This window comes from Neopelma chrysocephalum, unplaced genomic scaffold, assembly GCF_003984885.1.
Source record: "Neopelma chrysocephalum unplaced genomic scaffold, ASM398488v2 Primary Assembly neopelma1_59, whole genome shotgun sequence".
NCBI lineage: Eukaryota > Metazoa > Chordata > Aves > Passeriformes > Pipridae > Neopelma > Neopelma chrysocephalum.
In genome coordinates this window covers 17,221,303-17,234,942 of record NW_020897714.1, presented here as the reverse complement: position 1 = coordinate 17,234,942, position 13,640 = coordinate 17,221,303, and the positions used below count along the sequence as shown (strand labels likewise).

At 38.9% G+C, this 13,640-nt stretch overlaps 1 protein-coding gene across 3 annotated transcripts in view; it reads left to right on the top strand.

The window, feature by feature from the left end:
• Nucleotides 1-13,640, top strand: part of EP300 (E1A binding protein p300) — a 62,033-nt gene that overhangs the window by 35,779 nt on the left and 12,614 nt on the right. For all 3 annotated transcript variants that reach the window (XM_027680150.1, XM_027680151.1, XM_027680152.1), the window contains 12 exons: nucleotides 6-115; nucleotides 599-754; nucleotides 1,828-2,268; nucleotides 2,755-2,943; nucleotides 3,852-4,008; nucleotides 4,548-4,666; nucleotides 5,964-6,203; nucleotides 6,760-6,848; nucleotides 9,306-9,386; nucleotides 10,524-10,580; nucleotides 11,939-12,016; nucleotides 13,090-13,157. In XM_027680150.1, coding sequence (XP_027535951.1) covers nucleotides 6-115; nucleotides 599-754; nucleotides 1,828-2,268; nucleotides 2,755-2,943; nucleotides 3,852-4,008; nucleotides 4,548-4,666; nucleotides 5,964-6,203; nucleotides 6,760-6,848; nucleotides 9,306-9,386; nucleotides 10,524-10,580; nucleotides 11,939-12,016; nucleotides 13,090-13,157 — 1,785 coding nt within the window. The remainder of the gene's footprint in view (nucleotides 1-5; nucleotides 116-598; nucleotides 755-1,827; nucleotides 2,269-2,754; nucleotides 2,944-3,851; nucleotides 4,009-4,547; nucleotides 4,667-5,963; nucleotides 6,204-6,759; nucleotides 6,849-9,305; nucleotides 9,387-10,523; nucleotides 10,581-11,938; nucleotides 12,017-13,089; nucleotides 13,158-13,640) is intronic.

Genomic DNA, 13,640 nt, shown 5'->3' with positions numbered 1-13,640 from the left:
CGCAGGAATGAATCAGTTTGGCCAGATGAACATGCAGCTGTCACCGATGGGACCCCGGCAAACCCCTCCTCTTCAGCACCCTGGACAGCTAAGTCAGGCTGGGGCCATGAACCAGGTCAGTGTGCCTTCCCTCCAGGGTGTTGAGCTTGCAGGTTTGCTTCTCTAGTCTGTGGCTTCCTTAAAAAAAACAAAAGAAATTTAAAAATAAATCAAGGATCACTTTATTCTCTTGGCCCTTTGGTTTCTGCCTTTTGCATCTCCTCTCAAAGATCTGTCTGATCTATGGCAAACCTTTAGATCCTTGTAATAAAAATTGCCTAAAAATTAAGTTGAAGTGACTTTTTGCTGCCTCCTTAGAACAAGGATCAAAAATCTTAAGTCACAGTCCCAATTTGAAATCAATAACCTTTTACTTAGCTTATAAGATAAATTATCATAATTCCTGGAGCCATAAGCAGCCTTTGCATATTGTATCCTATAGATAAGTGGCAAGCATCAGCTTCTGCAACAGGATAAATGTTTGTTTTGGGCTTTTTTTGTAAAATGCTACGGAGGTATACACACATTGTGTGAAATGAGTTCCTTTCTTTTTCAACAGATGGGATTTTCTTCACGTATGCAGCAACCAGGAGTTGGCCAACCTTCTGGTCAGAATCAGTTTCTACAACAGACCCAGTTCCCTTCTTCTTCCCCGGGAATGAACACAGCAAGCATGCCTATGACTCAGCCTGGCAATCAGACACCAGTCTCTCAAGTAAGTTTCTGATTTCTGGAAGTGGTGTCAGTGGGCTTTGTCATATACAGGTTACATTTGTTCAGTTTGTTGTAATGGAGAACAACTTGTTTTCTCAAGAGATGTTTGGAATTATAATCAACTGAATTCATTTATTGAGACTCTACATTTTCCTGATGTAGGGCTGGGAATGGCAAGGGTGAAACATTGACTGGTTCTCAGGCTTAACTTTAAGTGTTACAGAGGAATTGTTTTAGGTTTGTTTTTATGGAGCAAAGAAGAAATTGTGACTCAGCATACAGTAGCTAAGAATCTCTTGCTGAACAGCGAAGCAGCAGAGCCTGAGAAATTAAGAGGTGGCAGAATAAGTCATAAAAAGGCACGTCTATCCAGGACCAATATGTGTTGCTGGCTTTGGGGGATTAGGAGGGTTGTCACTACTAAAGATCTAAACTTACAGTCTAGCAGTTTCCTTTCTGTCCTTTCCCTCTCCCTTTTCAGCAAGAACCTTTCAGGCCAGGAAGAAGTAGGGAACGTCAGTTTGCTTCTCACTGATGCTTCTTCCTAGTTTGCAGGCAAGATTATTGTGGAGTTACAGTTTTATTTCCTTGACCAATACAATTTTTTTTTTTGGTAATTTTGTAATGGTAGAGTTACAGCTGTACTTATTTGTGATGATAAATTCAGTTTCTAGTCTTGGGGGTGGAGGCATGGGCACACTAAGTGTACTTGAATGCAGTTTTTTCACTGTGGTGCATTGTCCCATATTCAGGATGTAAAAATCTGCAGTTTTAGAAAGAAATGCTTGGCGAACTGAGAGTGTTGGTGTGCCATTCTTTAAATATATCAACAACTATAAGTTTTTCTATTGAAACTTCTCTAAAAGAGATGACTAAATTATTGAACAGCCTTATGTTTGTGTAGACAAAATAAATCAAATAGACCATTTCTGCTTTTGAAAGAGCTTTTAAAAATGAAGCTGATAGTCACATTTTTTAAAGCATGCTGTGAGAAAGCAGCCATTTGACAGTAATTTCTCTTGCTTTTCTGTAGCAAATGTGCTACATAGCAAATATATACCTGTTTTCCCATAGGCACAAATGACCAGCGCTTCCTGTCCTGTGAATTCTCCTGCAATGGCTCCAGGTTCTCAAGGGAGCCATATTCACTGCCCACCTCTTCCACAGCCTCCCATGCACCGAAATTCTCCTTCTCCAGTACCTAGCCGAACCCCAACACCTCACCACACGCCCCCAGGCTTGGGATCACAGCAACAGCAGGCAGCAGCGGCTGCCACTACTGCCCCGACACCTGCTCCTCAGGCAATGCCACCTGGACCACAGTCCCAAACTATGCACCCCCCTCAAAGACAGACTCCAACTCCTCCACAGGCACAGCTGCCTCCACAAGTCCAGCCTCCGGTTCCAGTTACCCCTTCTGCAGAGCAACAGCAGCAGCCCTTGTCACAGCAGAGCACGACTGCATCTGTTCCCACACCAACAGCACCACTGCAGCCTCAGCACCCCACAACACCTGTAAGGAAATACTTTAGTTTTGCTTTCCCTGCAAATGTTTAAGTGGAATGTTTAATCTTCAGTTGTGGTGGGTTTTTTTATTATTTTTGTGCTCCTGTCATGTTTAATCTCAAAATAGGGTATGTTTTTGTATTTTTCCATCAAGACAAGTCTGTAGATCATCTGGTGTTTCCAGAGAGGGAATATTTTTCAGAATTCTAGTGCATGTTTTGAATTTCACTGTCAACATGGATGAGGTTTTTGGTTATGTCTACCTATGCATAGTGCTTGTATGCAACAGGGAGACAATGTCACTTTCTGTATACTAGGCCTTCCAGTGCATGTTTCTAATGCATGTTTTTCTATAGTTGAAGTTGAGGGGAAGCAAATATAAGGACTAGAGTGCATTTAAACTTGGTGGAAATGTAATATAGGTAAAATGTAGATTAGAGGAAGAAAAATAAGTTAATTAGAAGCCTATTTGTAATGTGTGTTTTGTTCCCTCAGCTTTCACAGCCAGCTGTAAGCATTGATGGGCAAGTATCCAACCCCCCATCTACCAGCAGCACGGAGGTGAACTCTCAGCAGACTGTTCCAGAGCAGCAGCAGCCACCCTTGCAGGAAGTGAAAATGGAGATTAAAACAGATGAAGGGGAACCAGAGCAAACAGAGCTGCAAATGGAAGAGAAATCTGAGGTGAGATTGACCAGATGTTGGTTCGAATATCTTCCTAGTGCTGCTAGATGCTTTGTCTCCGTGCAAGTCATTTTTTCCAGAGTTCAGTGAGAGCTGTAGGTGCTACTTGCTGCTGCAGTTTTGATTGTCTTCATCTTATTCCTAAAGAAGGGTCTGTGTTTTCTGGTGAAATTGTGGTAGAAGCCAGTGGCCACAGGAAGGGACCCTTGGTAATGTGGTTGCAGCTGTGAGGCTTTGCTTTGGTAAATGCCAATGTGGAAATGCACTCGTGTCAGTCCTACAGCTGTTAAAATAGCAGATAGCAGGATGAGAGGAAATTGGCTTCAAGTTGTGCCAAGGGAGGTTTAGATTCGATATTAAGAAAAATTTCTTCACTGAAAAGGTTATCAAGCGTTGGAACAGGCTACCCAGGGAAGTGGTTGAGTCACCATTCCTGGAGGTGTTAAGATGTGTAGATGTGGCACTTAGGGATATGGCATAGTGGTGGTTGTGCAGTGCCAGGTTAATATTGGACTCAGCCTTAAAGGTCCTTTCCAACGTAAATTATTCCATATGTACGTGATGGGCTGCTTTACTGGGCTTGGACAGCTTGTCACCAAGGACAGCTGGGATTGTGGCTACCAGTAGTGTCATCCTGGCAGCCCTGGTACGAAACACTGTTAGAACTGCCTGAAGAGCTGGAAGGTTACCCATGTGTCTACTTGGAGCTCAAACTTGCTACTACTACAGTGTTTAAAGATGCTTTCTAACACACTTGCTCGAGTTTTAGGCAAGTTTTGAGTACAGAGAAGATACCTTTAATCTTAGGAAAAAGTGGTGAGCAGGATGACAGATAGGTTTAAAGGACAGAAACATGGATGAGTGGCCTCCCAGAAGACTTAAGTGACAGGTTCTAAACTACTTTCCAGGTTAAAGTAGAGCCAGTCGTGGAGGAATGTAAACCAGACCCAATGGAGCAAGAAGAGAAGAAACCTGAAATGAAGACTGAAGTACCAGAGGGGGAAGAAAGACCTACTACTCCAGCTACTCAGTCTTCTCCGGCAGCTGGGCAGTCTAAGAAAAAAAGTAAGCAGGAACACTGTTTTGACTGAAATTCATTGCATCTCCCTAGAGAAATCTTGTGGGGTGGAGGAAAACCTGGGCTTTCTTTTTTGGTACTTAGTAGGCTTATATGGATTGTCCTTTGTGACTTTTGGACAAAAATATCTAATAATACATGTGTTTATAATTGCCTTTGGGCAAGTTCTTTAAGGCTTTAGAATTAGACACTAAGCCTTAGTAAAATTGTCAATACAGTAGAGATTTGAAATACTCAGTTACAGATTTTCTAGACATGTTTTTTTCTTGGGGCCTCAGAGAGATGCTGTATCTGGAATGTAAATCATCTCTGCTCATTTTAGCAATGGCTTCCTCTGATCTCTGCGTGTTCAGGTGATTGTTTTAATATCCTCCTCAGAACTCAGTGTTACAGAGGATAAACAAGCCTTGCTAAGTACCTTAAACCCATTGTCTGTAGCCTTTTTTCCACAGACCTCACATTTTCCAGTAGATTTCTTCCTTACAGCTGTTTCTGCTGTTTTTCTAATGTTGATTGTTTTTCAAAGTTTTCAAGCCAGAAGAGTTGCGGCAGGCGCTTATGCCAACACTGGAGGCACTTTACCGGCAGGATCCAGAGTCTCTCCCATTTCGGCAACCTGTGGATCCCCAACTACTAGGAATTCCTGTGAGTGCCTTAGCAAGATGCTTTCCTGGCTTTAATTCAAAGCTACTGTATTTTGACATAGCTGTTTAAGAAGAGCTTAAGTCTGTCTTGTTAACATCCTTATACTGATGTGTTTGGAGAGTTTTGGCTTAGGAGTGGAACATAAAATGTTTGACTTAGGAAAGTTTGTTTGGTTTTGTGTTCCTCTTGATAAATAAGCAGATATGCCATACATTGAAGTGATTACCAAGAGATCCCCAGTGCTGTGTGGGCTTTTTATGATTGTTGCTTCATGTTGCATTGCTTTTATTGCTGAATTTTATAGGTACCTCTCATGTATAAAACTTGTCTGAAGACATGGGAAATTAAACTGATCAAGACCACTTAAAAAAAAAATCCATCAAGAATATCTGTTATAGGAAAGGAAAGGACTCTTCAAGTTATAGGCTTTGTTTAGGTTGAATTTTCTGCTTATTTTACAACTGTCTTGAGAAGACAGTTATTGTTCAAGGATCTGTGTTTTAAAGTCTCCACATTGACCACACAACTTCAGTATATATAAATAAACATGTATATGTAGAAGTCCTGCTTAGATGCCTCAGGCAACATTTTTTGCCTGGAAGATATTTTGTTTGGGTTTGGAGGTTTTTTTGGTTTTGTTTGTTTGTTTTGTTTGGGGGGGGTGTTTTGTGGTGGGTTTTTTTAATATTTTTTTATATTTGGGGTTTTTTTTATTTTTGTTCGAATTTTCACAGACACTGGAAAATTCAAGATCTACAGTATTACAGGCATTTATATATTTGCTAATGTTTTTAACAAACTTTCTGTCATATTCTGCAGACTTTTGTAGGAGAAGTTGCCTTGTAATTGATGGTGGATTGGACAAAGACATGGAGGAGTCATAATATCTTTTATCATAGAATAAAGTTATTTGGTTTTGTTACGTTATCTGGTCTATTAAAACCAAATGCTTTCTATTAATGCTTTTGTGTATATCTTCAGATCACAATGGCTGCAAAAACATTGCCATTTTCTACTTTTTGTAATACTTGTTTTGCTGATTAAAATTAGAGTGGCTTTATTTCATCAGGAGTGAATGAGAAACAGCAGCTGAGAAATAAAGGAATAATGAAAAGAAAGCACTGGGGAATGATATGTATTACTTAGAGATTGCATTATGTGTGTCACAAGCAGTTTGACAAGTCATGGAAGAACCTGTTTTTCTTGATGAGAAGAATTTATATGCTGAGAATGCACATGCTGTCATGTCACAATGTAGTTCTGTAGTAGTGTTTTGATATGCTGCGTATTCTTGCAGGATTATTTTGACATAGTGAAGAACCCCATGGACCTTTCTACTATCAAGAGAAAGCTGGACACAGGACAGTATCAGGAACCATGGCAATATGTAGATGACATTTGGCTCATGTTCAATAATGCCTGGTTGTATAACCGCAAAACATCCCGGGTGTACAAGTACTGTTCCAAACTGGCAGAGGTGTTTGAGCAAGAAATTGACCCAGTTATGCAGAGCCTGGGCTATTGCTGTGGAAGAAAGGTAAGAAAATAAATATCTTCAGTCAGCTTGCTTGCTTCCTTGTATTGAAGGGGAAAAATATGGCAGTTGCACTTGTTAGCAGTTATAGTGTGTCAAAAATTCTGAAAGTTTTCCGGGATTTAGCAATCCTGAGTAATCTGATTTTTGGGGGGTTTATGGATCTTCTATCTAGTGCTTAAATCATCTATTTGTATATAAGCCCTTTGGAGGGAAACTGAAGTAACTGAAGCCTTATTTTGATTAAAGTGAACCCTTTTGCTATTGCAAATTAAGCAGATGTGTCTTTATTACTGCAGAAGTGCTGTATTTCACTGTATATTGAGACTATGTATTTCCATTGTCTTGTTTCGATACTCTTTGTCTTTGTAGAAGAGCTAACTTGAGAGTAACAGCCCACTGAATGGTTTTTATGACTAGCTTTTCATAGACGTAGCTGTACAGAGAGATCTGTGCACAGAGTAAGGTGCAAGTGTGCATTGTCTGGGTCACACTTGCTTCCCACGGAGAGCAAGTGACAACACGTATGAGTATTAAGACAAGACATTCCTCTTTGCAGTTGGAGTTCTCGCCACAGACTTTGTGTTGCTATGGCAAACAGCTATGCACGATCCCTCGAGATGCCACTTACTACAGTTACCAGAACAGGTAAGGAAAGCTCACTTGGTGCGGTGTTGTGCATGCTGCGATCAATCTGTTACAGGTGTGCATGTATTTACATAGACACCCTCTTTATATGTGTATGCCTTTGTGTTTTAAGATAAAAACTTCTGCTGGAAGTGCTCTTGAATAGTTTGCCTTGTGTGTTAATAATGATTTCTTTCTGCGAAGTTCACTGCAGCCTTTGCTCTTCTTTTGTTTACAGAAATGTGATGTTTTACTACATTTTTATCCTGCAATTAATTAAATCTTCAGTGTACCTAAAATCATACATACAAGTCTGTTGCCTTTACTTCCTATTATGCAGCAGTATTTTTCATGCAGAACACTGAGTAAACTATGCAGCAAGTATATTAATGCGCATAATACATATTATTCTTGACAAGTCTGTTTTTTCTCGAGGTGTTAACACTGAAGAGCAAACTTACTTTTGAATTGCACATCTTAATTGGAAGATCTGTGTATTCAGATCTTCAGCAGATTGATGCTTGCTTTTTCTCACGAAGTTTCCTAAAGGGAATTGTCTCAGCCGTAGCTGTCAGTAACTCTGTAAAATGCTGTCACTTCTACAGCTCTTTTGAATATCTTTTTTACTTTGAGTTTATTAAAGGATTTAAACCTATTTGACTTCTGAAAGAAAGTTTCTTGCTAGGCATCTCTACCAGCTGGGGAAGTGAGGCAGGAAGAAGCAGGGAAAGTCATGCTTTAACACTGCCGTATTTCCTGGCCTGTCACAAGAATTCATATGATAGAGCAGAGGACTGGTTAACTCCCAACTATGTCACCTCCATCAGTTTATTTAATTCCTGCTTTCTATTCATTCCAAACATTAAACAAACAAACAAAAACCCCAAAGCAAACCAGAACAACAAAAACACTAAGGATTTTACCTGAAAGCCAAGAATATTTTGCAAGAATTGTAGGTTTTTTCAAGCAACTAGTCAGATGAAAGCAACCAAAGAGCTACACAAGTTATATCTTAACTTTTAAAGGCTTTATAAAGGTTTATAGCAGTGACTGGGGGTTTTTAAGCTTATTTCCTACTTTTTCATTCCTATTGTATCCCATAATAATTCCTGTAGTTTTAGACTTATATGTTATGTAGAGCTTTTCATATCGTGTCAGTATCTTCTGCTTATGTTTCTCTGTGGGCAAGTTCTAGATGGACCAAATTACTCAGAAATCTGAGATATTTTATGTGTTTTCAGATATTAGAAGGGAGTGTTTGCACTGTAACAGGTGCATACATGTGTCTTACAGATTACATCATAAATACACATACATATATATCTATTGAATGAAATGTATAATTCCGGAAGTACTGTTCTCTGCGTTATCTCGGATGAAAACCGAGAGAGAGGGTTGGGACCTGTTGTTCTAGCCTAATAGCTGCTATATTATTGGTTTGTGTGGCTTTATAATGAACTTGTTTGAATTTTCTTTTATTTCTTTTTATTTTTAGCTGTCTTATGCACTCAATTAACATGCTTTAGTGATAGAGAAGCCACAGTTTTAGAACATTTTTGAGGTCTAGGGTAGAATCTTGAATTAATCTCTATTCAAGTACAAATGAAATAGTTCTCTAATGCTTGCTGTAGTGATGGCTAGAACTGTTCTAGCAAACTGGGCTATGGCAGAATCATATCCATGTAGAGCATTATGTGTGTAGTTAATGTTAACATAGAGTTTAACAGTTCTATTAATTGGTCTGTAAGAATTTTCAGGACAGGCTTTATTATTCTTGAAGTTTCTTATGTTTAGCTTTCCCTTTCAAATGGGAGAGAATCATGTGACTTTTCAGCATTTATACATTTAAGATGGAAGACTGTCCCTCTTCCATTGATCTCCTGCAGATCCTCCTGCCAACAGAACTGCTGTGCTGATGTACAAGTCAGAGTAGCAGTTCCTCCTTCCTTCTGCTCTTTCCCCCTGTCTCATTTTAATTCTTTGCTGTACGTGGCATGGATTATTAAAATGAAGAGGGTATGGGTATGCTAAAATGGAATACTCTTGTTTAATTTGTTTTAATTGTTTGCTGCTTGTGAACCCATTTGAGATTTAATGCTAATCTGTGCTTTGCCTTGGCTTTCTGCTTTGTGTTGTCTTGTCCTGCTTCTATGTTTTTGTTTTTGTCCTGCAAACCCCCATTTCTTTGTTTGTGTGTGTGTATTATTTTTTTAATTTCTCCTTCATGCTTGTCATTGTCTGCACTTGGCTTGATTGCGCAAAAAAACAAAAAAAAAAATCCAAACCAAAAAACCAAACCAACCAAACTCAATGTGGGGCCCATAAATCTGCATCATTGAATATCCTTGTCGCCGTTGATGACCTGCTCTCTGCTCCTGTCCCTTCCTTGGCCTGCTGTGATTGGTGGCTCCGTTGCTTGACTTGGGCTGTGTTGTGTGGACGGAGCAGTTCACCCAAATATGGCCTTCTTGCTGACAGGTATCATTTCTGTGAGAAGTGCTTCAACGAAATCCAAGGGGAGAGCGTTTCTCTGGGAGATGACCCATCACAACCTCAAACGTGAGTTATTTATGTTTGCTTGGGCCGTGCATTCATAAGCTGTATCATGGCCTACAGGGCTTTCTCAAAGGGAAGGAGTTTAGCTTTAGGTTTTTAGGCTACTAGAAGGAGGACAATATATTCTTCATAAAAGCCTCGACTTGTGCTTTTCTTTAAAATCTGGACTGACCAAACTAGTGAAAAATAAGCACTTAGTGCTTAAAATTGCAATTCTACCAATAGAGAGGAAAGAAGAAAATGGCTTTTTCCCTGAGAAAAAGTGTAAGTATTGTACTGCAGAAAAATAACCATGCCTGCAGGCGAGTAGGTGACAGACATAGCTTGAAATGTCAAACGTACCATTTTCTTTATACACTGGCTATGCTATTAAACTTGTATTCAACATCAGGTTGTTTTTCATCCAAATCAGAAGCAGGCAACCTACTTCTGCCATACAGATCTTTCACTGTTGCAGTACCATCTGCTTATGAGAAATGTTGTGCAGTTGTTGAGAACATGGTAAAAGTCTGTGCATAGCTTTAGTTTCCTTTTACTGTGTTGGTGGCAAACCGTTGGGAGAGTCTTTGATTTTGCTGTACCCTCCTCACACCTACCCCCCAAAAAAAGCTTGAAACAAAATTTTGGGAAAATGCTGTAGGGATGGTAAAGATAGTGTATATAGTAATGGCTGGGCTGGGGTTGCAGGGTTTGGAAGCTGAAATACATCCTTTGAAGTTAATGTTGGAGGAGAGCTAGGGGAATCTGAAATGAGATAACTTACCTCAGTAATTAAAGATAATTAGAATTCTCTGTCTGCAGAGTATGAGAGCATATCAAGTAGTCTTTTCACTATTAAATACTGATCAGACCCATCCAAAACTTGAATGTCAGCAAGCTTTAACATTCATCCTGTAGTAAAACTGAATAAGGGAGCAATGTTGTTCTATACAAGCCATTGTCCCATAAAAAATGTTTTCCACAGAGAGAGTTGAGTACATATACTTTAGTTGTCTGTCACTGTGTAAAATACAACTCCTTCCTTGTAGTGCCAGTGAGTGTTTAAAAAAATCTCCTTGCAAGTTTTGTGGATAGGTGTGGTATGGCAGAATGCTTGTTGTCTTGCGTTAAAACTGAGTTTTATTGCCTGTTTCTCCTTAGCACGATAAACAAAGAACAGTTTTCAAAAAGGAAAAATGATACACTGGATCCTGAACTGTAAGTATTGCTGTTGCACTTCGAATGATGCTTATTTCATTATAATTGTTTTGTAAGAGGTATGTTATTTACTCACAGTCAGCTTTGTCTTTCAATGTTTTCCAATTTCATGTAGCTCTGTTAGCTGGCAGGGGCTGCTCAGTAAGCAGCATATCTGGCATTCTGTGCTGAGAACCCAAACCACAGCACAGCTGTACTTTGGAAATACATAGCACTGGGTGTATGTGCTGAAATTACTCCATTTTGTTGTCTTGCATGTAGATTCGACAGAAGGATGAATGCAGATAGCTCTGCTTTGAAACTGTATGGTAAATGCTGAAGTCTCAGAACTGATTTGAGTCAATTGGCAGTAGCTGTTGGTGCTGGTTTTTTCTAGCAGTTGTATGTTACAGGCCTATACTAGAAGGAAAAGTTGTTAAGTTTTGAATCAGCCAGTTCTCTTCTGTACTGTTCTGGAATCAGAACTGTAGTCATTCAGTAATGTTAAGATGATGGTGACTCAGCAGCTTTTCTTTATATTCCTGAGAGAGTTTTTTGAAGCTACTTTATGTGGTCCCTCCATTATACACCTATGTGACTACGCTGCGAACATTATCTTCATTCTCAAATGAATCAGCAAAAAGGATATTTATTATTCCCACACCATCCTTTTAAGGGCATAAGAGTCAGCCAATTCTTCTGTTTTACAAAGACCGTGGGAAGGAGAAAATAGTAACTTGATTCATAACTTTCCTTTCCCTTTGTTAAAGTGAAGATAGAGCCTAACACTAAAATATAAGCCTAATTTACAGTATGATACTACATGCTCTATACAGGTTACAACTATTCAATCAAAGTCTCAAACTCATAGACAGTCATGTTCAAAAGGAGTCAGATTGTCCTGATACCTGAAGCAACCTTAGGTATTTTGGGGAATTATATTCACCAACATGTGGGAAGTAGACCATATCACTTACCTCAGTTGTCCTTAAATCTCTGCTAGTCTTCTGAAAGTGACTTGGATATTGCTTCTGTTTTCTTCCTTCCCGCCTTTCTGCAGTATATCTGCAATGTACCCCAGGGTTTGCAGTTTACAGATTTTATCCTTAGAAGGTCTTCACTTTTAAAGAAATGAGTGGATGGCAGTAAGACAAGCAAATAGTAATAATAATGTGTCCCTGCATAGTCTGCCTGATTTGAGCTGACAGGTTCTTAATTCATTCTGGAGGCTGTTCTCAGCATAGATGTACCTTCTATGTTATATAGGCTCAAAAACCTAAATGCTAGAAGTCCTCTAATAAAATATTACAAAATATACAAGCAAGTAATTATACTACTAACCTTTGCTTCCCTTTGCGCTTTTTTTTTGCCTTCTGCAGATTTGTTGAATGTATAGAGTGTGGAAGAAAAATGCACCAGATCTGTGTTCTTCATAATGAGATCATCTGGCCTTCTGGGTGAGAAATTTCTCTTTATTAAGTAGAGAGCATATTTAGTATTTACTATAGCTAGTGCATAAACTTCCTTATATAGGTTATGTTTAAAAGAGTGTCTAATGGAAGAAGTTGCATTCCCTGAAAATTTTACACAATCTATAGGATAACATCAACTTTAGACATCATATCTGACTGTGTTGCGTGTTAAGTTGTTTTTAATCTTTAATGTTTCTAACATTTCTTTGTGTGGAAGAGGGCGTTTCAGCCTTTTATGTTTAAAGACACTAGCCCTTCATGAAAAGATGTTTTTAGTTCAGGTAACAGTTTAAGTGATCTGTTTTCTGTACAAACTATACTGCTTTGTCATTTTCAAAAAAATTTTGTAACAACTGAAGAATTTAGCAGGGGAATTAATTTTTTTTACCTCGGTGATCATATTTAATTTAAAAAACAATATGGTCTTGTTTAGATGCTTCATGGTTTTTGATCAACATACTGGATTTTCTTCTGATTGATTTAAAAGCTTTTCATAAAAGATGTTAAATTATATGTAGGTAAAGTTCTAGAAGAGCTTAAATATGTCATTTCTTGACAAATCTGTGAGAAAGCATTCTGTTGTCCCATCCACATTGCTGTGGAAGAGCGTGGACACACCCTGTAACTGAGGAATAATCATAGAATCATTTCAGTCTATGGTGTATTTGGGCATTAAAAAAAAAATCAGCCTTTTGCTTAGTGTTGTGGTATCTCATCTACATCATAGACAGCAGTTTGAGCCTGACTGCTCCCAGAATACTTCAAGCCACTATTGTTAGACCTGCCAGTGGAGACTGTTTCCTGGGCTTGCAGGTGGTGACATGGGTGACTGACAGGAGATGCAGCCCCTGGAGCTTAGATCCTCCTCTGCAGCTCTGAAACAGTTGAACTGTTTCTGCTGGCACTGTTCTTCATGCTGTCTTTTATTTAAAATTTCAGTTAGTGTATTTTCCAGACCAGATAAGTTCTGGTGAAAGATTTTGCTTCTAATGGTAAGGTGCTAGAGGACTTGATGGTCTAACTTGGGGTGACTTCACTGTCTCCTGTTTTTGCTTCAGCTTCGTCTGTGATGGATGCCTAAAGAAAACAGGAAGAACCAGGAAAGAGAACAAATTCTCTGCTAAAAGTAAGATTCTGATACTTGCACCAACAAATTTAAGTAATATGTTAATGGAGAAGAGGTGACTTCTGTGCTTGTTTTGCATTTATTTCAGTTTTTTGAAGTTGTAGGATACTTTTGGTCAATTTTGACCATCAGTTCTGTGATGTTCAGAATGATACTTTGTTGTAGAAGATTAATACACTGTTTTAGAGCACTTCTGCTGCAAGATACACATCTATTTATCTCAGTTGCAGTATTGATAGTGTTGTGAAATAGTTGTTGTGTGACTGCAGTCTAACTTAAGTTTATGATAACGTGTTCAAGTTATTGTGACTACTACTGCTTTTAAGAGCTTTGATGGAGATAAAGATTGCATCACCTGGTGACAAAACTCTCTATAGACATTTCCTCTTGATCAAGGCAACTGGTGTGATGGCTTTGTGGGAGGAAATGTGTGCAGTCATTGTCCATCTGTTCTGTAGACAAAATAAGTCTCTCAGAAACTTC